Source organism: Sus scrofa, chromosome 1 (assembly GCF_054392235.1).
Source record: "Sus scrofa isolate SSC_HxYL_T2T_F1_AM1 chromosome 1, Sscrofa_HxYL_maternal_Yorkshire_Landrace_v2.0, whole genome shotgun sequence".
Lineage (NCBI taxonomy): Eukaryota > Metazoa > Chordata > Mammalia > Artiodactyla > Suidae > Sus > Sus scrofa.
The window spans coordinates 146162997-146189216 of NC_139383.1; the positions used below are offsets into that span (position 1 = coordinate 146162997).

Here is a 26220-nt window from a genome sequence, read left to right on the forward strand (position 1 = left end):
CCACTAACAGCTACTAAATTCATTTTGGGGTTGAAAAGATGATTAACTGATAGTTCTGAAAATCAGAGTCAGACTGCAACACCATGACTTTGACATTTTGCAACCTCTTACCAAGAAAGCTTTTACATAGGAGCACAGCTGGAGCCCCCTTCTTTCCATTACCAAAGAAATTTCCTTAGCTAATACCCTGTACCTCTTTTTCTTCACTTTTAGGGAGATTTGGGTTTTAATAAGATTCTAATAATCAGCTGTTTTTCTTTTTTACCCTACTACCAGGTCATACTTTTTTTTTTAATGACACTAAGATGAAGCAAAGAATGCCCATAAAAGAAAACACATCTTTAATAAGTTCTATAAGACTGATTATTACAAAAACTATGTGAGGGAATACAAAAGTGGCGATCCAAGGGAATTCCGAATTAGGACAAGATCAAAAAATTACACTTACTAATTTCTTTCTTTGCAAAATTAGTATTAAACCATTGATTCCTTTATGACTGAAATCAGGTGTCATCAGTTTTCACAAATAAGAGCAATAAAAAGTTTGTGGGAAGGGCAGCATTTGGTCCTGTAGTGAGTCTTGGGAAGTCTTATTTATTCAGATGCTATTGACAGCAAACTTAAATGAGAAGAAGGAAATGCTGGATAAATAATTGCTTATAGCTAGTCTTCAAAAAGGAGGTTAGGACCAACATGAGGAGCCCTGCCCACAGACTCGACTGTTTTATTACCCAGAAAAGAGTAAAATAGAACTACAAGGTTCCCTGGAACCAAAGTCTTCCTGGAATCAGGGCTTGCACTAAGAGGGATCTCAGAGAATTTTCAAGCCCCAATGTTCTGTGGATGGAGAAGGGGCTGAAACACATTCCCAGAATTGGAAGGGGACAGGGAGTTCCAAAATTTCCCATTATTTTGGACAGAACTGTAGCAAATGTGTTATCTCAAATACCAAAGCGTCAGTCACCAAGGATTTGAGTCTTTAGACGTGAAGATTTTACAGTGGGTCAGGCACTATGCTGAGACCTGAGAACAGAATCTAACTTATCCACAATTCCTTCCTGATCACCTGAGAAATAAATCCACCATTACCACGGAGTAAAATGAATGCTCTCAGTGAAGGCACCTAAATGAGGCGCTAGGGAAGCCCTGCTCAGGGTATCAATGTCAGAGCCCTGTAGGGACCACATCAGCCAAGGTCTCCTGGAGCCCTCTGGTGCTTGTGCAGGATGCATGGGGGAAACTGCCAGCAATAGCCTGGACAGGCTGAATGATATTCCTGGGGAAGGTGAGAAGAAGCGACAATGGGGCTCCGTGTTCTAAAATAAAGAGTTTAAGCTTCTTCTCCTGAATGAAGGGTTTTAAACAGAGGAGTGTTTAAACAGTTTTTCATTTTAGAAAACGGCACCATCAATGGCCTGGCTGACTGATTGGAGGGAAGGGCAGATTGGAGGCAGGGAGCAGCTGGAATGTTCTAGGAGGAAGGTAAGAGGGCCTGCAGTATGGATGCAGAGGGGCGAATGGTGAGAAGAAGGTGACCAAGGCAGCCAGAACCAGAGTAGTGACCCATCCCAGGGGACAGTGAGAAGAAGCCAGGTTTGGGCCTGGTCACCCGGTAGAAGATGAAGATATGAAATACTTAGGCCAATTTGTGAAAAATATGATTTTATGTCACTGCCTGTCCAAAAAATAGCCATGGAAAATCTTGAGGAAGAGCACCATTTTCCATTTATCTGAGAAAGTTCAGAAGTAGAGGTTACTTCAAAGGCTATGAAGTGTCTGATAAATATCTTAATATCTTACCCCCTGACTGAATTTTATACTCTATCCATAAAGTCAAGGATAAGCACTCTTTTTTTTTTTTTTTTCTTTTTATGGCCACACCAATGGTATATAGAAGTTCCCAGGCTAGAGGTCGAATCAGAGCTGCAGCTGAGGCCTATGCCACAACCACAGCAAAACCAGATCCGAGCCACATCTGTGGTCTATGCCACAACCTGCGACAATGTCAGATCCTTAACCCACTGAGCAAGGCCAGGGATCAAACAAGCATCCTCATGGAGACTACATTGGGTTCTTAATCTGCTGAGCCACAACAGGAACTCCAAGAACTCTTTATATATCCTCAAGTAGAGGGTTTTGGACATTAGGCCATGCGTATTTATGAAAATTCATGGATTGATTTCCTTTTGGGCTAGTCTATACTTTAGGGCCATAGATAGGACTAAATCCCAGGAGTTCCCATTGGGGCTCAGCGGGTTATGAACCCACTAGTATCCATGAGGATGTGGGTTGGTATCTATGTTCATTGGGTTAAGGATCTGGCGTTGCCATGAGCTACAGTGTAGGTCGCAGATGTGGCTCGGATCTGGCATTGCTGTGGCTGTGGTATAAGCCTGTAGCTGCAGCTCCAATTGGAGCTCTAGCCTGGGAACTCCTATATGCTGCAGGTGTGGCCCTAAAAAGCAAAAAAAAAAAAAAAAAAGCAAAAATAAAAAGAGAAAGGACAGAATTCCCTCCCAAGAGCCACAGACTAGGGATGTTCCTTTTCTTTCCTTAATATAGTCTAATATTCCTGCGATGGGGGTGTAACTTCAGCCTGTGTATAGCAGAGGTATTCTGCACCTGACATGGTGGTGGTCCCACAGCCACAGCAGCAACTTGGCTGACAGGTGGAATGATGTAACAGGCACACTGTTTTCAAGGGGCTAACATTTGGCTTACCGTCCCTCGAACTCCTGAATGATATCATTTCATGTGTGTCCATAGAGGAGGAGGCTTACAGAGCCTGGTTTCAACAAGCTAATTGGTCTTCTTTGGGGGGTGGGGGGGGGCAGGGGCAAGGCAGTTGTAAGCCCCCATGGACCATCCCAATAGGCTGTACACAGCGTCCTCACTCAAAGCCACAAGAGGCACACATCAGGCCTAATCAAACCTGGGAGAGCACCCCCCCACCTCATCCAAAGCAGAGTGTGAACAGAGTTGAGGGCCATCGCTGGAGGGAGTGGCTCTCAGGCAGCCTAGTCCTCAATGGATGACACATCTGTGGGAAATGGCTTTTTCAACCTGGCTCTGCAACGCAAGAAAGCTGATGAGGTGAGTGATGAGGCCAGCCTCTCCACGCTCTGATTTATTGGCCTGGGCACCACAGGACTCTTAGGAAACTGCAATGCTGAGAGTATAAATGATTCATATTTTCCAGTATGTAAAACACGCTTACAGTCAACTCACTTGAAGCTAATGGCAAATAAGTTGCCAGAAAAATCAGACTCTGGCATAAATCACGCAAATGCTGTCCCGTGCAAGAGGTCGGGAGCAAGGGTGAAATTCACTCAGGACTGAAGGTTCTACATCTCTGGGCCTCACCCTCTAGCAACTGAGCCCAAGCACATCAGCAGGGCAACATATCTTCCTTGCATGTTCAGCAAGCCATTACAATGACCACTGACAAACTTTAAAAATGCCCTTCTATCCAGACCATCAGGAGAGAAAGCTGGAAGAGTAAGTCATCTGTTAATGACCTGCCGCCATTATTCTATGTCCTGGCAATTAATCTTGAAAAATAATGCTAGAAAGGCATTAACGCAGAAGGAAAAGGGGAACCCTTCTGGTAGCAGGGACCCACTGTTCTTCTCTCTGGACTGGTAATTCCCAGAGCTTAGAGTAGGGACTGGGCAATGATAGTCTGCAGGCCAAACTCACCCCCATCACTTGTTTCTGTAAGGCCCATCAACTAAGAATGGTTTTCATATTTTTATTTTATTTTTTTATTTTTTGGTCTTTTTATCTTTTTAGGGCCACACCAGCGGCATATGGAGGTTCCCAGGCTAGGGGTGGAATCGGAGCTACAGCTGCTGGCCTACACCACAGCTCACGGCAACCCCAGATCCTTAACCCATTGAGTGAGACCAGGGATTGAACCTGTGTCCTCATGGATGTTAGTCGGGTTCATTAACCACTGAGCCATGATGGGAACTCCGGTTTTCACGTTTTTAAATGGTTGGGGGAAAAAAATCAACAGGGGATAATACTTTGTGACACATAAAAATGACATGAAATTCAAATTTCAGCATCCATAAATAAAATGTTGTTTATGTACCATCACATCCACTTGTTTATACATTGTCTATTTTGCTTTTGTGCTACAATGGTCAGCTTGAGTAGTTCTAACAGATTGTAATGGCTTACAAAGCCTAAAGTATTTACTCTTAGGTCCTTCACAGGAAAACTCTGTCAGCTCTGGGCTTAGAGTATCATTGCTTAAAGTGGCAGAGTTGGCATCGCCCAAATGGCCTGGTGGGCCCAACTGTCCTTGTTGTGGACTGCATGTTTATGTCCCCAAATCTGTATGTTGAAATCCTAAACCCCTAGTGTGATGGTAATAAGAAGCAGAGCCTTTGAAAAGTAACTAGGTCATGAGGGTGGAGCCCTCATGAGTGAGGTGAGTTCCCTTAGGAGAAGCGAATGCCCTTTGGAGAAAAGACACAAGGGCTGGCCTCCTCTCTTTGCTCTCTGCCACGTGAGGATACAAATGGAAGTTGGCAGTCTGCAACCTGGAAGAGGGTTCTCACCAGGACCCTGCCAGGCTGGCCCCTGGATCTCAGGGTCCCAGCCTCAGGAACCATGAGAAATAAATGTCTATTGCTGTTAAGTCAACCGGTTTAGGGCACTTTGTTACAGCAGCTCAAGGTGACCAAGACAGTCCTCAAATACTTTCCAGGGCCTTGAATCCAAACTTTCCATTATCAGTTATTAGCACCTTCATGGGAATTAATTTATTATCTTAGGAAACACGACTTGGGAGTGGACCACCAGATGGGATGGGTAAGGGTTGGGGTTGATAAGGAGGGTGGCCCAAGTTGATGGAACAGAAGGGCAGGGAGCCCATCTGCACTGATTCACAGCATTCCTCAGGCTTCATGAACCAACAGTGGGTGTGTGTTGGTGGGGAGATGCCTGGCATATGCTCCACATGAGAGCCCATCATCTAAGGTTCCCCAAATTATCATAAAGGTTTGTCAATAACTGAGTAAACCTAGAAATCCCCCGCCCAACCATGGAGAGATGGTTTTCTGGGCTGAAATACCCTGGGACCCATGTGGAGTGGGGCATTCTGAGGAACCAAGGACAAGGTGTGAAGGTTTCAGAACAAGACACCAATCCATGGATGTCACTAGGCCAACCTGTTACCCTAAACCCAATCAACTTCCTTTTTCCTATCCCCTTTCCTATCCCCTGGAAGGGGCAGCCTGTGTTGAACAGGAAGCACAGCAACAGGCAAAGGAGCCCTCTGTTCACTGGGGATCCATCCCACAACCTCACAGAGTCTGGATGGAGCCTGGGGGGTGCTGCAGAGCCCCAGAAGCTGACCCCATGGTTTTCAGACCCCAAGAGCCTGGCCAAGGACAGGAGTCACTCACTTAAGCACTATGGTTCTGGGTTTTCAAAGTGTGTGGAACAACATACCCAGCAAGAGAAAGCAGACACCTCTAGACAGTAAATGGAGAGAAGCACAAGCCCATGCAAAGTGGGGGATGAAAAAGTCACATCCAGTTTGGGCAGAACAGGTGGAGAAGCTGGGGAGAAAGCTGGCACACAGAGGCTACATTTACTGGCTCTGACATTTAGGAAAATCAATTTGAATTCTGTGTCTCTGACATCATCTTCTTTAACTGCATCGGCAGAACCTTAAAACAGCAATAACTTCTTCCTTCCTCAGTTACCCTTTTGGTCAGAATGTTTAGTCTAGGAGGAATTAACAAGTTGCTAGAACAAGAACCGGGGAGTCACAAGGGGTGGGGTGAGGGTCTGAGGCCTGACACCCAGCAGCACAAATCTCCCGGCTGCCTTTCCCGGCAGTCAGGTCACGCTGCTGCATGCAATAGGTCACGGGAATGAGGCTGCTGTGACTTAGCTCAGCACAGTTTAGATTGGGTTATTTGGAGCTGGGAGGCAGGGAGATGGGACGGCCCTTCTCCTTCTGGCCTAACAGAAAAGAGTTCAAGCGTCCTTACTGCTCAGGTTTATCCAGCAGCTTCCATTCTTCCTCCTTGGATGTCTCATAATACTTTCTTATTTTAACGAGTTCATCCTCTTGGGCTCTCTGTATTGGAACAGAAACAAAACACACAACAAATGAGCAATGAGAATCTGTCTAAACCACTGCGTCTCCCACTGTGGTCTCTGGACCAGCAGCCACAGCATCCCCTGTCACTAGTTAGAAATACCAAATGATGGCCCCACCTTGGATGTAAGGAACTTCAGGGATGGGCCTCAGAGAGCCCTCCAGCTGATTCTGATCCATGCTAATAGTTGAGAATCACTGGCTAAACCAAACAATGGTAAAAAGTGACTTTTGCTAGATACAGAAGCCATGCTGTTTGATCTCTCCCTTTGAGTCCCCCATGTCTGCCCCGGGAAGGTAGGCTATGGGTCCAGCTGTCTTTAGCACTCGCTTTCTCATCCTCAGAACAATGCTCCTAACTTCTATAGGCTCCCGATTTCAAAATTTCCCATCAACAGATTCTTTCTTCCTGAATTTTCTAAGCATGTGTTGTCTACACCACTTATATTGGCATTTAGTCACATTCTTTCTCAATTTATCCAGCATACAACTTCCAGCTGTCCGTAGCTTACCTCCACTGAAGGCTAACAAGTACCAACCATGTGCACAGCCTGAGCCTGAGATAACAACAGAAAGCATCTGGAAAGCACTTTGCCATTTTACAAAGTCCTTCAACATCAAGTCCTGTAGCCTCGTTTGATAGATGACTCTACTAAGGCTGACACTGAGAACCTGGGAAAGAGCCTGACTTGGAATAACTTTTGCTATAAAACCATGCTTCCCACCAGGTACTCCACAAATGCCCCCATTAGCTCCCAGGGGCCTAGTTTTTGTGCACCCACTTATCTATTAATGAAAGCTTTACTGATAGAAACAGAAGTTACCATCCAGTCGCTCTAAACCATTCCTAATATAAACAAAGAATGTAAAAAATGTGAAGGGTATTGGCAATCCCACTAGGCCAGATTATCACTCTATGGACATTTTCTATGAGAGACTTAAGGTCCCACTAGACTTAAATATTGAAATAAATCATATTTTGCCCTCAGTAACCAGAGCATGTTGTAGAACTCCAGGCAGCTTCCTGGGAAATACCATTACCTCAGTAAGGAGAATCTGGTTCAATCTATTTTTTCCGATCCTAACAGAGTCGGTGAGCCAGAACAGTGAATTGTGACTCTATGTCAGCTAATTACTCTGGTTATTTCTTTCTCTTTTTTCTTTCTTTCTTTTTTTTTTTTTTTGGCCACATCTCTGGCATGGGGAAGTTCCTGGGCCAGGATCAAATCTGCACCACAGCAGCGACAACACTGGATCCTTAACTTGCTGAGCCACCAGAGAACTGCTATGCTGGTTGTTTGTGCATATAATCCACGTTTAAAGACCATATACATGTATAGTACTCTTTGTTTTCAAAATACATGGCTACTGCTGTATATATTGAATCTTTCAATGCTCACAATTATTATCCCCAATGTACTGATAATCAAACAGGTTGAAGGAGTTTAACTGGCCCAAAGTCACTTAGCAGTCAGTGGTAGAGCTGGATACCTAAGAGTATCTCATTCTAGACACACCACCATCCTAGACCATTTCCCACATTCAGTGCCATCAGCTTATTTGGACTAAAAGTAACCATCCAAGCTGGCAACAGCATCCCCATTCACCAGAGGATGGTAGTAGTGCACACCAATATTAAACTGGGAATTTACTTTCATTACTCTGACTGCAAGCCACGGGGCTTGGTTCCATGGCACAGAAGTGGTCTTCACTTTGAAACATCTTCATATTGAACTGCCCGCCCTTGCAAAAGAAATCTAATCCAGATACCACAGTGGGGTGGGGGTGGGGGTTCAAGAACTAATGCTTTCCTTGTATTTGCTCTCATCTGAGCTGTGTTCCTGTGCCTTAATCTCTTCCATGCCATGTCAAAATCCCCGTTGCCAAAGAACATGAATGGCTCAGCGATTTCTCAGGGGGAAGGAGTCAAATGTAACCATCTTTTTATATACTAGCATTTTTTAAAGCTAGTTAAGATAGAAAAATCTGCACACTCTGGCTCTGTAGGTGTTTGATACTCACGTTTTCATATAAGGCCGCCAGGGTCTCCAGATCTACCACAGAATCATCCACGTTAAAGATGGCTGCCGAGCACCGAGAGGAAAAGAGGAAAAGGATGAAAGGGTAGATTAGACTCCCCTACAAGAACATCTGCTCCATGTCTAGCTTCCAAGCAATGTAGCATTGCCCCTCACATTGGCTGTCTTTGCCATGTTCCTGTGCACCTTTCCTTTTGCACCAGGGGCCCCCATGAAGGAAACCAACATGGTTCCGATCACTGGCCTGAGCCTTGGTGTAATTCCTCAAGCTCTGCATCCTTTCTGTAGTTTAATTTAGGCTCCACAGGAGAAGTGTTTGTGCTTTAAAACTAAATCGGTTTGTAGGTTTGAAACACAATTTTAAATCTTTCTTCCCAGCTGGTAATTGAAGAGATTTAGTACCTAAGGCACCAGAACTGACTCTTGCCCATTACCAGGAAGAGAGAGAGAGAGAGAAAAGAGACGATGTTGGCAAATTAAATGAATTCAGGCATGTGATTTTAGACACCTTTACATGGCCGCTGCAGACATCTTGTTTGGATTAAAAAGACAAGAAAAAGCAATAATTGCATCAATGGCAAATTAAGATTATGGAAACCTCCCATGAGCCAGTCTTAAGGCAAGTTCTCATTCCCATGGTTTTATTTGGATTCTACTCGTTGTTCTGTATCTTAAAAAAGTCATTTGGCTGTTAACGAATATGCCTATGATTCCATCTAGAGGGATTCCTTCCCATCTATACCGGCATACAAACATTGAGATTTTAAAAGCCTTAATGGATTTGGCAATCAAAGTGTTTGAAAGAGGCAGCTCCACATCTTTAAATAATTATTCAAAACTAATAAGGCTTGTTCCCTCAACCCCACCTCCCTTCTCTGACTTTACATTGTGAAATTAACCAGCACGCTAGTAAATTTTCTCCGTGGCAGGCTAATTAATTTTATTAAACCAACCAGTGATATTTAGAATGCCTTAAAATTTTGCTCGTCGACCATTATCCTGTTTGTAGGCATTACACTATGGTTTTTGGAGAAGGTGGGGATCAAGGCAAAGGGCAGGTTGCTTTCAAACTGTTTTGCTCCTTCTGTAGTTTAGAGTCATATGAATCCCTTTATACAATTTTAACAAAGTTAATTAACTGAGCTGAGATCATGTAACTTCACAGAACACCGAGAAATGTACTTAAAATTCCTTCACAGGCCACCTTCTCTAACTTGGGAGTTAATCAGCAAGCCATTCCTAGCTATGTGGGGTGGTAAGAAAAGAAGAGGTTATTATAAGCTAGTGACAAAGTCAGTCATCTCAGATGCCACCAACACAAAGGAAAACTGCACTTCTGAAAAGGCCAGTCTGAAACCACAAAAGGAAAATGTCATTTGAGGAAGGAAGGAAAGAACTTACCCTCCCAAGACTGTTATGTTGTATGTGGAGCTCATATGAATTCACTAATTTATTCTCCAACTTAGTAGATGGACTAGGCATCTTTAAGTGTCTGATGCTTTAAAAACCAAAAAAAATAGCCAGGAGCAATGGCTATTTTATGTGAATTCCAATAGTCTTCCATAAAAATCAACCAACAGTAATGCAATAAGAAAAGGTAAAATTCCAAAAATAATTTATCTGAAATGTTCACATCTAAACTATCCTGCACACGAACTGCAAGCTTAGATATAAGCAAGCAATCTCTTAAGGAGAATCATCTGTTTACTTCTTTTCTGAGTGAGTAAATATTTGATTTTTAGAAGTTCATCAGTCTAGGTCCCAGATACACAGCTTGACGGGTGATATCCTCGGCCAATTCCAGTCCAGTGTGCTAGGTTAGCTGAGGAAAACAAGCAGGGAGGCTAGGACAGGAGCACAAGTGTGGGTTCTGGCAATGTTTGTTCATTCATTCACCCATCCCTTGAATAAATATTTGTTGAACCTGCACCAAGTTCTAGACACTGTTCTAAAATACTGTGATTATATAAATCAAAAGTGTCTAAGACAGTCTCGAGCTGACTCAAGAGATTTACACTCCAGCTTATATGCTTAGGGGACAAAAAATAAAACAAGTAAACAGTTTCAGATGATGATACACTAGGAAGAAAGTCAAGGAGAGAAGCGAGCAATGTTAGAGACACAGATCGACGAAGGCTTCCTTGAGGAGGTGACATTTAAGCTAAGACCTGAGCAGATCAGTTCCGTGAGTGTCCAGGAGAAGAGCCTTCCAGGAGAGGGAAGTGCAGAGGAGGTTTCTTACCTTGATGAGGGAACAAGGTCAAGGGACAGAAAAAGACCGAGCTGACTACTGCAAAGGGAACAAAACTTACTACATGATCCTGGTGGATTCAGCTCTCTGAGCCTCAACCTATCTGTAAAATGGGTCCAATTCCATTTACTGAAAATATTAAGTGAGGTAGGATGGATGTATGGCTCAGCACACAGAGCATGGTATGAACATGGAATGGTACCTATGAACTACGGCTAATATGATTTTAAAAATATGCATGGTGAGTGTGTCTCAATGTTTGTTAATGCTTTATCTCCTTTACCATCTGGAAAGAATTAGAGAAAGAAGACTGCAACCACTGAGTAGTTTGTGTTATATATGAAATGTTCTAGAATTCTTGAGTGTTTCAGAGGGGAGCAGTGGTCTTAAACCCTTTTGGTCCTTCAAAAGCCTGCTCGAGGTCCAACGTCAGGAAGCATTATTCATAGAAAAGGTAAATGCACAAATAACTAATCACAGAAAAACAAAGTAGCGAATGTCTTAAGGGAAATAGAAGAAAGCTTTGAGTCCATTTTAGAAAGCTAACCCATTTTTTCTCTCTCATGTCCATCTTTCCAACCAATCCATCCTTCATCATATCTCCCAAGTTGGTGTTTTTAAAAACACAGGTCTCAAAATTTTACTTTAATGTTTAAAATACCTCAAATGCCTTTCCTTTAAGCATTGAGTAAAGTCCACATGTCATAGCCAGATTTTTAAGCCCATTCCTTTCCTGGTTCCCAGTTATACTTCCAGTCTCACCTTTTACCACTTCCACTGTTCCCATGCACCCTGTGCTCCAGACACACACCCACCTCTCCATCCCTGAACACACCACGGTTTCCTCCCTTTCCACACCTCATCCTCCAAGGCCTCGGTGAAATCTTTCCTTGAAGGACACCCCATGACCTCTGGATCATTAAGTACTCAGTCTTTTTCTCTCCCCTGGCCCCACAATCATAAGTTATATAGGGGGAAAAGAGTTGATTTTAAGAACTGGTATCAGTAAGAGTCTTCTTTTTTGCACTGGATTGTAGAAGCCCTACAGTCAGGGATCGTTTGATACTGCATTTATTTGATAATACACATACCATAGTCCCTGGGCTCTAACAGGAGTAAAATGAATGTTTATGGATGGGATAGAATCCCATAGAACCCATCCTTTAGCTAGGTGTCAGGAAAAGTTTCTTGGCAAAGAGATTATGGCATTTTGAAGAAGAAAATACACTTTTAAAAGGGCTAGGACTTCTGACAGATAAAAATATTATACTATGAGGTGGTATATCTGAATTAAGGTTGTTTGCCACCCCAACTCGTCCCCATTAAAAAAAAATCAAGGCCTAGTCAGTAGAGCTGCATCATTGGGCTCCATCCGCACACTCAGAACTGATACACAGCTTGCCTGAATATTCCATACCAAAAAATAGCTAAGCTTAACAAGTGAATTTTCTCATGTTAAAGAATAAAGAAAATATCTTTCCCTTCATTCTTACCCTTTAAAAGTGTTTTACTTTTTTATTAAAAAAATTTTTTTGGCCATGTCCATGGCAGGTGGAAGTTCCTGGGCCAGGGATCAAACCAGCATCACAGCAGTGACCTGAACCACAGCAGTGACAGGTCCTTAACCCACTGAGCCGTAAGGACTCCAAAAGTGTTTTATTTTTTAATTTTATGTTTTATTGAAGTGTAGTTGATTTACAATGCCGTGTTAGTTTCATGTATAGGAAAGTAGGATTCAGTTTTATACACATATATATTCTTTTTCATATGCTTTTCCATTATGGTTTATTACAGATATTGAATATAGTTCCCTGTGCTATGCTGTAGGTCTTTGTTGTTTAGCTACAAAAGTGTTTTAAACAGCAGTATCACTTTAGAAAAACAGGTATGGGTAGAAATACAACTGTGATGTTGCTTCCTTCAGACACCTGAAGCATCCACTTATTAATCACCATGAATCAAGCCAAATCCATTCCAAGCAATAACGATTTGCAAATTGAAGGTGCCAGTGACAGTCAATGGGAAAGATGTGAGACGTTCCTTGTGGAATGAAGCAGATGCAGACAGGCTCAGGGAGCATGCAGGGGATTCCAGGGAGTCCAATTCTGGCTTGATGAGAACATTGCTTACATGCAGTTTGGAGCAAGGTCTTGTGGGATCCTGAAGGCCATGGTGAGAAGCTCGGGGTGCACTTGTAACATGACAGGGAGGCACCAAGCAATTATGAGTAGGAGAGGAAATGTGACCAGGCTCTATGACGTAAGACAGATCAAACTTCGGAAAGACTGGTTTTGAACCTAATCCAGCGGGGAAGAGGTAGCAAAACCCAAAGTACTGTGGACAGAATGAACAGGACCAGGGAGAGAGGCTACAGAATGCTGCAGGTTGATGTCACCTACTAGGCTCTGGAACTGAGGAAGCTGGGTGTCAAACCACTGAGGCTTTAGGTCTAGATGTGTGGGAAGAAGCTGGGTCATGGTGCAAAGAGGCAGAGGAGCTTGCAAGCTGGCCAGGCCTGATAACCTCTCCCAGGATCTGGGGGAGGAGTGGGGAACAGGAAGAAGTAGATGGAGAGATTAATTTAGGGCAAACACCAAGTATTCACCGAGGTTTCTCCTCCTCCAGGTAAAGATCTTACAAAAGTAAAATGAAACTCAGAGGTGGAGGCAGCACTAGAAGATATTTAGCCCAGGAGTGTAAGGAAATTAAATTATTTCTATTATTTCTATCCTACTAGCCAAAGAAGGTTAGGTTACTGGCCAATGGCCTTAAACATAAAAAGAGCCTAAGTCCTGTGACTCTTAAGAGAGTTGTCTTGCATATACATAATCCTGCCTCCTATTTACCATGTTAAGTTCCCACAAAAGGCCATGGCCAACGGGGACCTGCTGTATAGCACAGGGAACTCTACCCAATGTATGAGGGAGTTCCTGTGGTGGCTTAGCAGGTTAAGAACCTGACTAGTATCCATGAAGATGTAGGTTCAATCCTTAATCTTGCTTAGGGGTTAAAGATCTGGCGTTGCTGTGAGTTGTGGTGTAGGTCAAAGTCGAGCTCAAATCTGGCATTGCTGTGGCTGTGGTTATGGTGTAGACTGGCAGCTGCAGCTCTGATTAGGCCCCTATCCTGGGAACTTCCATATGCCGAAGATGTGGCCGTGAAAAGAAGAAAAGAAAAAATTTAAAAATTAAAAAAAAAAGAATCTGAAAGAGAATGGATGTGTTCACATGTATTACTGAATCACTTTGTTTTACAACAGAAATTATCACAACCTTATAGACCAACTCTACTTCAATAACATTTCAAAAACTGAAAAAATAAAAAAGGCGAGAATCAATACCTGCTCATTCTAGTCCCTAAATATGGGAAAATGGGGCACTGTATTAGAGAACTGATATTTTTTCTGTTTTCTTTTTCTTTGGCTGTGGTCATGGCATGCAAAATTTCCTGGGCCAAGGATTAAACCTCCACCACAGCAGCAACCCGAACCGCAGCAGTGACAATGTCGGATCTTTAATTCGCTATACCACCAGGGAATTCCGAGAATCAATTCTTGAAGGCGCTTACCATCAAACTAAGAAGCATTCCATGAACCTATTTTGTTAGTTAACTGAAGATTACAAGGTAGAAAAGAAATCAGTCACTGATTAAAATGGTGTTCCCTAGGATCAGGACCTCCACTCTGACCTTTAAAAGCATGTCTCTCTCTCACACACACACAAATGCCCCATTTATCGTGTAGGTGGAATAAGCCAATACCCAGCCTACACAATTCTCCAGTGCACCTCAAAGCCCGGATACAGTAATTCCAAGAAACTCAAGGCTTTGCTCCCATCTGTACCGGGCTCATTATACTAACACTCCTGCAGATGGTGTCAGAAAGGTGAAGTGCCAAACCCACAAAGGCGAGACCCCGACGACTCACTGCTACTGCAAAATCAATCATCGCTGGTGGGGTTTACTTTTATCTCCCTCTCTCTTTAGTTACCCCACTCACACTGTCAGTTCAGTTAGAATATTTCACCTACACCTCACAATATGTCGAAAGGAAGTAGACACACGCTGTGAAAAGCTGGTAATTTTATTGGGTTCCTTTACCTTTAAAAATCTGTTACTCAGGCAAGTCTGGTTTCTGGGCTCCTTTTGTGCAGGGAAATTGAGGCAAACATTTTTATGTGGTCCTCTGGTGGCGGCTCTGTACTTCGAGAATTATATATGCCGGGGTCATTAGAGCCGTGTTTTGCCCATTAAGATAGAATAACCGTCAGCAGGGACAAAAAGCAGATCAGTATCACAAATTCAAACTAACAGGCGCACATAAAAACTAGGTGCCTGCTTCAGGGTCAGGGGCTCACACAATAGGTAAATTCCCTCTCTGGTGTGAAGGCGGCTTTTCACAAGCGCAGGGTAAGGAGACAGCCACCCAGCCGTTTTTCACCCTGAATGCTTTTCTATCCCCAAGCACACCTTCGTCCAGATAAACACAGAATGACAACCTTCACTGTTCTGAAGGAGTTTCTAATTAGTAAAAAAAAAAACAAAAAACAAAAAAACAAACACGTACTTACTTAAAGGAGCTGTTCTTGTGGACTGAAGGAGTACCTTTGGGCCAGAAACACGTGGCAGATTGAGGTAGTAGCAAAGGCATACTCCTCAGTCTGTTTGATCAGCCAAAGTAAATCTGGTTATGCAAGGTGTGGAAGATGTCACAGACAGATGGGGTTCGGCTGGTTTACCAGGCTTTGGCTGATGTTGGTTTGAAAAGGGGCCTCTATGCAACCCAGTGTATGATTTTTTTCTATGTCCTTCAGTAGCTGGCATGATACCTTTCATAAGCGGGTGTTTAAAAATCATTTGCAAGTGGACTTCATTTATCCTCAGTCCCAAAAAGCAAAGGTGAAGAGAATGATTTGATTAATAGCAATTATTTTGTTAACAATATTAGCTTCCAAATAGCCCACATGAAACTTAGCTGCTTGCCTAAATTACTGATATTTTTAGGGATTGATAAATCATTTAAGAGAAAGCAATGGGAAAAGTAACATAAAGGGCCTTGAGGTGTTGTTTTGTTTTTTAAACTCTCAGGCAAGCTACCCCCTAAAACTCCCATAAACCAAATCCTCTGATCTCTCCCAAGAAAAAAGGAGAAGACATGGGGTCGTGGAACGAAGGAGGCTGTGGGTGAATCAGAAAGCAGAGGAAAGGCGGGTCAGGAGCGTCGTACCACAGTCTCAGCGCTCAACCCCAAGGCCATCACTGAGAAGGAAGACCAACCCTGTGATGAAACTGGCCAAGAGCTGAAAAGAAGGCAGAGGGGAGTGTGGAGCGTGGGAGGACCATGCAGAGACCAGGACAGGAGCTGCACAGACCCTGTGCCACAGACAGCTCTGTACCCACATCTCTTTGCAATGGTCACAGCTCTCCTACAACCCTTCCTCCACATGCCTCACTCTTTCCCCACTGATGTTCCTCCTTTGACTGGCACCAGGCACAGCTGTGCAGACACAGGTCCTCACCAAGCCTCAGCCCATGCATGGATCCAGATGACATGCTGGGGGCAGCAATTATCAGGCAGCTGAAAGGCACCTCTGTGCACTCCAGCAGAAGGTAGAGAAAACAGGCAGCTCTAACTGCAAATGAAGACTTCATAAATTAGTAGGTGGCATTTATTGGGAGCTTCCTGTGTGGCAGGCCCTCTTCTAAGCATGTTACATGTATTCATATGAGGTGGGTGCTACTGCTGTCATGAGTTTTACAGGTAATGAAACTGAGGCAAGAAGTCACACAGCATGATTTCCCAAGCTCTGTTTCAGAACCAAGTTTACTGGACTATGATTGTCCTTCTTTTATTCTTAGCGTTAGGCCATAAATGATCACTATACCTAAAATTCATACCATCTTAAAAAAAATCAACATGAAAACAACCTAAATGTCCATCAACAGATGAGTGGATTAAGATGTGGTATATATACACAATGGAATACTACTCAGCCATAAAAAAGAACAAAATAATGCCATTTGCAGCAACATGGATGGAACTAGAGACTCTCATACTAAGTATGTCAGAGAGAAAGACAAATACCATATGATATCCCTTATATCTGGAATCTAATATATGGCACAAATGAACCTTTCCACAGAAAAGAAACCCATGGACTTGGAAAACAGACTTGTGGTTGCCAAGGGGGTAAGTGGAGGGAGTGGGATGGACTTGGAATCTGGGGTTAATAGATGCAAACTACTGCATTTAGAGTAGATAAGCAATGAGATCCTGTTGTATAGCATACGGAACTATATCTAGTCATTTGCGATGGAGCATGATGGAGGATAATGTGAGAAAAAGAATGTGTGCATATATATATGTGTGTGTGACTGGGTCACTTTGCTGTACAGTAGAAAATTGACATAACACTGTAAACCAGCTATAATGGAAAAAAAAAATCATTTTAAGAAAATCAGTGAACTAACTACCCACAACAGTCCACATAGAAACCTTTGCCTCTGAATGGCATCATATGCTTTTTTCACTAATCAGCAGTCTCCAAGTGGGACCCATACACAGCCCAGGCCATGAAATTGCCATCTGTATATTATACACATCCATCGTCTCACCATTATTTAATTATCCCTAATACTTAATTCAGTTCTAATATGCTGTGTTTTTAAAAAATAATAACTTTTATTGAATATAGGTGACTTCCAATGTTGTGTTAATTTCAGGTACAGCAAAGTGAATCAGCCATACATATTCATATATATCCATTATTTTTCAGATTCTTTCCCCATGTAGGCTACCACAGAGTATCAAATAGATTTCTCCAAGCTATTAATGTACTCTCTTAATACATGTCATAAGACGACTGAACTCCAATCTTTGTTAACTACTTGCAGTTGTTGACAGTAATCACTATTGTGGTTCCAATCATAGCAAAAAACAATCTCCAGGAAAAAAAAAGAAACCTGGAATTTGAAAAGAAAGAAAATAGAAGAAAATACAAATAGCAAAAGAAAATTTACAGTTACATAAAGTCCAATTTTCTTAAAAAGATATTAATAATTGCAATTTCATACTGCATGCCAGAACCAACTAAAAAAGGAAGCAAAGGCACAAAGAATGAAGAAACACAAATATAATTTGCCTTCAGACACATAAAGAATAGGAACTATCAAGGGAATATATTTTACGGTTTTATCAACATTGCCAAATGCTCATTGTGTCAGCTGGTACAGACCTTAATTTGAACTTTGATGGAAACAGGAGGTGAGTGTAAATTACGAAATAAAGAGGAACTGTCTGGCAGGTGAAAGAAATGACAGTCCCAAAAGGGACACACTTATCTATTCCAAAAGCTCAAAATCACTCAGTCTTATAAAGCAAAAATCCCAATTCTTGCCTGAGTCCAGACATGTACTATGCCAGAAGGTGCCCAAGGTGCCACTTTATAGGTGCAATTAAAATTGTCCATGGTTCAAACCTCAAAGAAGGGCACAGGCATAACATTCACAGAACTCCCTCCTCCTTCATCCCTCCCATTCTCGGTGGGGCAGTGGAATGAGAAACAGTTTGGGTTAAGCTGCTTCTGTTCTTCCATTAGTTCTGGTTCTTTTAAGCCAAAATTACATTCCAGGCAGATTGGATGGTCTCAGCCAGTCGCCTGAAGGTAAAGTACAAAGAAATGCCACCCTCTGCTTTCTGGACTCAGCTCAGAGAGCGGAGGAATGCACAGTGGTTCAGAGAGAGGTTGGGTGGGAATCCCGTTGCTCAGGTGTTTTAGACTTGATGGGGGGAAAGGAAAGGTGGGGAAGGAAATACAGTTGTGTTAAAGCTACAGTTTCTATTCATCCAAAGCTTTCTTTAAGCATTGAGCTTTGCCTGTGTTTAGTAAGCCAACTGACCCTGGCACCTTCATTCAGCATGTCAGCAGGTCAGGATCACCCGTCACCATTGGAGGAGCAACGCCTTCACACGTGGCATCCTCATCTTATTTTCAACATACTACAATTTGCTGGTGGTGGGGCAATTAAATAAAGCCTTCTCGTTCTAAAATCTGGTTTTAACGAAACTAAAGTTGACCAAATAAAGAAGCTAGTTCAAAAGATTCTGGCAGAGAAACCCCAGATTGAAGATAATCCATCAACGGTAAGAAAAATGGCAGAGTGGACCCTTCAACTGCTAAAACATGCTCTTCCTCAGTCGTGGAATGACTCAGAAGCAAAGACAGTTGAATTGGATTTGCCAAGATGTTGACCTTCATAAATTACAACAAAGTTTATCAACAGACTGAAATGTGGGTTTAAATCCACTATTCTTAATAATGAGCCTCACCCTATTTATACAATAAGCCTTGAGATATTCCCTCTTGAGAACCTAGCGCCATCAAAATTAGCAAGACATTTAGAAATACTCTCATTTTAATTCACATTTTTGCATATGTCTTATAATGTGAATATTAGTTTGGTCACACATTTACATGATGTACAAGCTCTTAAAAACAGATCTTGAGAACACGCTCTAAAGCCTTTATACTGGTAGGGGTACATGATAAAAATTTTGGCTCTTGGGTATAGGTCTTCTGGGCTAGAATTAAAATGTTCCTCAGAAAAGCCCTAAACAATTCATGGTGGATTTCAGATGCCTGGAGAAATTCATTATGTTTTAGACACTGGCATAAACCTTGACAGAGATTTCTTGAAATTATCAGGTAAAAGGGAGCAAAGTCCAGTGGGTATTCTCAGATCTGGGTTTTAGACTCTGGGCATACAACTAACTGACATTCTTTTACATTTTGACTTGAGATTCCTACACAGAAAAATAGTCTTTGATGTAGCTAAACGCCCAAACTGAGATTCCAGACTAGAAGGAACTAAACTGAAAAATGTTTTATTTTGATTTTAGATTAAATATTATAAATATGAATTCCAAGTGTACGGGAAATTCCAAATGGGTGCCAGGAGGCTTCTGGCACCTAGTCTGTTGCAATGCATATGGAGGTTGATATCAAGAATAGTCAACAGCAATTTTCCATCTCCCCTGGGGAGAGGATACTAGGAAATCACTAATATAGAATGAAAACATTAATTTACAATCATGTAGGCAGTCACTGTGTCTGAAAATGCCAAATGCTCTTAACTATAAGTCATCCAGTTTAGCAGATGGAAAACCATCAAGAAGTAAATCACTTATTCAGAATCTCTCCTGGACCAAATACAAGGGCTACAGCATGATGGTCAGTCTCCTGAAACTATTCTTCCTCCACAACCAAGGTATTGCCTTGAGTCACGCAGTGCTTTAAACTTCAGTCAGTATGGAGATTTGGCATTCTCCTACAAGATGCTCTATTGGAATAGAGAGAAACAGATTAAGTGTGGCTGCCTTTGTGGGGATGTTCTCTCTTTAACCTAGTCCTATCTACTAAACATCAGGCCAGGATTTTCAGATGCTCACTGCTCACTCACTTAAACGTCACCAGTCATCTCAGACTCAAATCACCCAAAAGAAAATCAACCTTTCTGCTTCTATCCATGCTTTCCCCCTTGTATTTCTACTTCATTTTGGGGGCATCATTATACACATTCTTGGTGAAGCCAGAAACCTAAGGTACACATATGATTTCTCCATCACTGCTTGAATCTGATGGAGCTAACTCTCTCCAAATAGCCTTTATATGTGCTTTCCTCTACGTTTCCACAAACTCAGCCTTAGCTGTGGCCTTTGTCACTTATTATGTCAACAATCACAATCCCTTTCTAACAGCTCTATCCACCTACGGTATTATTTTTGTTTATTCATTCAACAAACACTTGATGACCATTGCCTATGTGCCAGCAGAAGGTGCCAGGGACACATCAGTGAGCAGTCTCCCTCTTGGAGCTTACATTCAGGTAGTGGGGAGTGAGTGAGAACATAAGCAGATGAACAAATAAAATACTAAATGCTGCGTAGAAAATAAGAGGATTAACTTAAGGGGACTTAAATTAGAAAGAAGGGTCTGGGAGGGCCTCTTTGAGGTGTTCACTGAGACCTACTAAAGAAAAGGAGGGAGCTATAAAGAGTGGGGTGGTAAAGCTTTTCAAACTTAGGGAATGCACTGTGCCTTCAAAGACATGGAAGAAGGAAAGAACCTGGCCTGTTTAAGGAATCAGAGGAGCACTGTAGTCGCAGTTCAGTGAGAGGAGAGGTGAGGCAGGAGATATGGGCTGTAGCCAGAGCATGAAAGGCCTTGGAGACCAGCCTTCCCTGGCTGGAGAGCTATTTCTGCACTCAAAAATTAGATCACAGCACTGCCCCCTCTTAAATTTTAAAATTCTGACTCCCCGTCAGTGATGGGGTAACGTTCAAACTTCTTGTATGTTCAAGACACCTTCCTGGTCAGGATGCTGCCTGCCTTTCCAGCACTTTGCTCTGAAACAACTGTCATGGACAGGTAATTTATATATTCTAGCTGTCTCCTTCTCACATGCCTTCTTCCCTCTACGGCAAAAGCTCCTTCTCTATGTAATGACCATCATTTCATCCTCTCAGGCTCATCCTAAGTTTTATAGGAGGAGCTGATACACTGCTCTCCGTTAGGTCATAGGTAACTCTATATTGTGACTCCATAGTGTTTTGTACATCTCTCCCACCATCCTGGGAACTCTTGAGAATGGCAACGTCTGGATCTTCTGTTTTGGCAGTCATGGTGTCTGAAACAGATGTGGCATTCAATAAATGTTTATTGAGGAAGAAAAGGAAGGAGGGAAGAAGAAGTTTTGCCCAAATGCCCTGGAATGGAATCCATAACTTCCTGATTTCATCTGGTGTAAGGTTTAGTCTATTTTTATTTTATTTTATTTATTTATTTTTTTGTCTTTTCATCTTTTTCTAGGGCCGCACCTGCGGCATATGGAGGTTCCCAGGCTGGGGGTCTAATCGGAGCTGTAGACGCCGGCCTACGCCAGAGCCACAGCAACATGGGATCCAAGCTGCGTCTGTGACCCGCACCACAGCTCACAACAACGCCGGATCCTTAACCCACTGAGCAAGGCCAGGGATTGAACTCACAATCTCATGCTTCCCAGTTGGATTTGTTAACCATTGCACCGTGACAGGAACTCCCGGTTTAGTCTATTTTTAAAAATCCAAAAATGAATTGTATATGTAATATGCTGGGCCGGTTAGTTAGTGGTAAACAATGCTTAATTATCAGAGAAATTCTGAGCAAAGAAATGCTACACGACATGAAGGAATGAACACTGGCTCTGCTACTTGCTATCAATAGGACTTTGAGGTATGAGTCCCCAAATTCCACTTCTTGAATATACATTAAAGGTGGTATCTTAACAGACTACAGAGAAGTGTCCACCTTACAAATGGGGGAAATAAGGTTGCTTTTTAAGAATTAAATGAATCAAATCTGGTTTATCCATCTGTGGGAAGTAACCCAAAACTATTATCAAAGTGACCAATCTGTAATCTCAGCAAATAGGAAAATGGCATAAGCAATACATAATGTCCAGTAGAGAAAAGTGACATGGACATAACAATGATTAGATGTGATAAACAATTTGTCATGACAACAGAAAATTCTCTTCTCTGAGTGAAGATGTTAGCTTTCCAGTTTATACTTCAGCAATTTGTGAGTTTGCACTAAAGTGCAGTTAGTAAGTCTCCCTTTGTACATGGACAGAGATTGAATATATGACTAGACCTCAAGAACAGTCTCTGAACCGTGGTCACTTCACCATGGTTGACATATTGTGTGACCTTGCCTGGCTGCCAGCTGGCCTGCCCCAATCAGATCTCCCCCTCTTACTTTAAAGCAAACATTTTAGGCCAAGGTCAGCACAGGGAGCCCTTTCATCAGGATGACAATACAAGGCCAAGTGCATTCCATTCACGACCAGACATGGACTCAGAATGAAATGTAACTGACACAGCCTGGGATCCTAAATGACCTTTAGATCCCAATGTCAGTCAAATGACCCTAAAGAAAAAATTAAGCTATATTCATCTGGAATGAATTACTAAATGAAGACATGAAGTAGAGATGATTTTTTAAAAACTTTGGAGCCAATTCTGTGGTGGGTAACAGAGATGCCTAAAGTAGGAGAAAGAACCAAATGGCACCCACAAGTCCTAAACGTCTTGTGATACTACAGTCATTTCCAATGCTAAAATGTAAGCACATCTACGTCATAAAAGCATGTTCCTATTCAGAGCAGAATACTGGAAAAGGTCTGGGTGAACTAATCTCTTACTCAGTTCACCATGAACATTCAACCCAACAAGGCTGGCGTGCCATGGGCAGAAAGAAGGGTTGCAGTCTTAAGTTGTTAACTAGAATAGCACAGGGTTGGAATGGGTCTTAGGCATGTGGCAATCTAATGTATACTACAATAGGACATGCCTTAAAAAAATGAATAAAGTCCAAGGGGCTGGCGATGTTGTAAAGACATATCCACACTGCTACCTCTCTTGATGACGATGCCAAGCATACTTGGTTTTTACCAGGCTTATGAAGAGTACTGCAGTTTAGGATAAGACTCTTCCACTGTATCTGAAAAATTCCGTTCCAATCTCAGTGACTGCATCAACTAAGTCAGTCTCCCTGACAAAAGGTTATAAACATCCCCACCAGTATGTTTTTGTTTTTTCATTTTTCATGTGCCTTAGGATCACCGTTCTGGTTTGAATTTTCCAGAAATTCAATTCTAGAAGATCTAATATCTATTATCACTGAAGAATCCTTTTCTAATTTTGATGGTGGGCCTTTTTAGCCACCCTCTGCCCAAACTCAATTCAACTACTGCAATGTTTTCTGAGGCTTAATATTCACACTTATGTATTAAGTTCTACTATTAAAGTGAAATATTAAAAACAGACAAGCTTACTTGAATACTCTGTGTCTGTCATTTAATTCAGTCTGTGTTTGATTTTATGTAGGATTTCATCTATGTTTAATTTTACTTTTTTTTTTTTTTTTTTTTTTTTTAGGGCTGCACCTGTGGCATATGGAAGTTCCCAGGCTAGGGGGGTTGAATCTGAGCTGCAGCTGCAGGCCTACATCATAGCCACAGCAATGCAGGATCCGAGTACCATCTGTGACCTACACCACAGCTCACAGCAACACAGGATCCCTAACCCTGAGCAAGGCCAGGGATCAAACTCTCATCCTTATGGATACTAGCCTGGTTCATTTCCACTGAGCCACAACAGAAACTCCTATGTGGGATTTTAAATCTTTACAACAAAGCAACATTTCAAGCCCTTAACAAAGCTTCTTTCAGAGAAAAAATAATGTATGAAAGTTTTGTAAGTGCCTTTCAGTTCAGGGCCTATGGGGATCTTTTGCAAAATAAAATAACTTTGATGCCACACCAACTGAAACCTGCAGGGATGTGTGGTTTGAGTGTTTCTGCTGTTACACCCAAGCTAAATTCTACTGAAACCATTTATGAGAGATTTACATTTAGTTGATTACTGAGAAAAGGGAGTGTCATCTTCACTCAAGACACAGATCTCAAAAACATCAGATAGTTTTTCATTTACTTTTTTCAGTGCCTAAGAAAAAATATATACCAGCAAAATTTCCTCTTTTTCAATGTCCTATTTCAAACTGAACCAGACAACCAAGTGGACAACACATCATTTGAAAAAAAAAAAAAAAAAAAAAAAAAAAAAAAAAGGGAGGGAGAGGGTTAAAAAAACAATGGAATAACCAAGTGGACAAAGAAAGCAAGTACTTCTCCATATAAGTATTCCCAATAATGAAGAAGAAATGAGGGAGGGAGGATATCACTACTGGGCAAACTCCTAATGAAATAATGAACCTAGGCAAAGATCATTAGTGCCCACCAACATATTAAAGAGACACCAGGTATTATGCACGTCTTGATAGGATATGCAATAGCATCTATGAAATATTGCCCCATACCCCACAGATTAAGCTTCTGGATCAAACTAACAGTATGCAGGGACCATAGGAAAAAGAAGAACATAATAAATAAAAACATGGCAATACAATCAGCAAAATCTAAAACATGGCAAATTCCACAAGACAAGTGACCTGGTTTCTTCAAAAAAAAGAAAAAAAACAAAGGGAAAGAAAAATAGAGGATAGAAACCTCTGGATTAAAAGCAACCTGACAGATGACACATCCAAGGCAATGGGATTTGTTTGGATCCTCATTCAAACTAATAGTAAACAAATGGATAAATTTACTATCAGTGGTATGAAGACTATATCGCTGAGGATACTGCACTGGAGTTGTGCTTAAAGCATCCTATCTTTTAGTGGTGTGTTACCATTTTTAAAGGATGAATTATAAAATGTCTGAGATTCACTTCATAATAACCTACTAGAGAGAGGGTGCTTTAGATGAAACAAGAGTGGGTTAATGGTTCTGTGGCTAGGTGATGGGTACATGGGATTCACCATGGTATTTTGATTTTGTATATGTTTGAAATTTTTCACAATAAAAACTGAAACACTTTAAAGTTGGGGGGAAAGTGATGAATAAGACTTACCCTGCTGGATATCCTTCATTTCTAAATGCAAACTAGATATCAAGATTCCCACAGTTTGAGATCGTTTTCCATCCAATAACTTGATGATCTGAAATTTTTTAAGAAAATTAACATAAGCTCAAATGACCAGGCAATCGTTCAGGAGCATACTAAAAATACTAATATGTTTAGATACTCTAATTGGTAAGTTAAGCTGATGCTACAGTCACTCTGTCTTAATAATTTAATTTGAAAGTTACTTACCCACAGGACAGATACTTTAGAAAATAAAGGGGAAAAAACACCTCAAATTCCACCAATCTAATACAAGCACTCAAATCTTTATGTTACTCTAATCTTTTTATTCAAACACATCCTAAGTTGTAATTGCAACATATGTGCAAGTTTTTATCCAACTTTTCCACTTATCATTGGCATATTTCCATGTTGTACTTCGTAAGTCACTTCATAGCCTCCAACCTCCTTGGCTGCAGATCATCTGCCGAGTGGATTAGGGGAAGATCATTGCAATATCAACTCTGCTGTTTACCAGAGATTTGACCTCAGAGAAGAGACTTAACCTCTAGGAATGCAACTTCTTCATCATGAAATGAGGCTGACTGCACTTACTTTGTACATTTATTCCAGAAATTAAATGACATAGTATATGCAAAGTACCTAAAAAATAGTTCCTGACATAGACTTAAATTTTAAATAAAATTTCCATGTTTTGGAAAGTTAGGTTGCTTTTTAATTGTGCTATAATTAGTATAAGTAATCCTTTATACAGAAAGTTTTAATTGCTTAGAAGTGGTCCCTTATAATAATATATATGTATGTAGAAACTTCTATAATCTTTTTCAAAACTCCAAATACCTCACTGCCAATCATGGCAACCTCTATGAATATTCCATGGGGAACTCTTCATAGTTTTGACTCTCTAAACCTAATAAACCAAATCAGCTCCAAAGAACATGTCACACAGTGGCCACCAAAAGAAAAAATATATATATATCTTTTTCTCTCTTGAGGCAGGGCTATAAAAATCAAGAGGAAATCTACAACATCACCAAATCCTATGCCTTTTAATGCTCTTTTCCAGGTAAAATACAAACTACAAAGCTCTGCTTCCCCTCCCACCTATGTATATACAAACTTCCCCAAAATGTGGTAAAGACAAGATTAAACAGTAACAAGCATCTACATTTATACTGGTACTAACTCGCTGAGTTGCCTGCTGGTGGAACAATAAGCGATGACATCAATTTGTTCCAACCAGGATTGTCTATTTGTCCAATTGTCTAGTTACCCATCTGTTGACCAA

General features: G+C 41.5%; 1 protein-coding gene across 15 annotated transcripts in view; it reads right to left on the reverse strand.

The window, feature by feature from the left end:
* Nucleotides 1–26220, reverse strand: part of FMN1 (formin 1) — a 467182-nt gene that overhangs the window by 160014 nt on the left and 280948 nt on the right. For all 15 annotated transcript variants that reach the window (XR_014814775.1, XM_084975416.1, XM_084975406.1 and 12 more), the window contains 3 exons: nucleotides 24918–25005; nucleotides 8144–8205; nucleotides 6012–6100 (listed from right to left, as the gene is read on the reverse strand). Coding sequence is in view for 14 of the 15 variants with exons in the window: in XM_084975416.1 (XP_084831542.1) it covers nucleotides 6012–6100; nucleotides 8144–8205; nucleotides 24918–25005 (239 nt within the window). In the remaining variant the exon portion in view is untranslated. The remainder of the gene's footprint in view (nucleotides 1–6011; nucleotides 6101–8143; nucleotides 8206–24917; nucleotides 25006–26220) is intronic.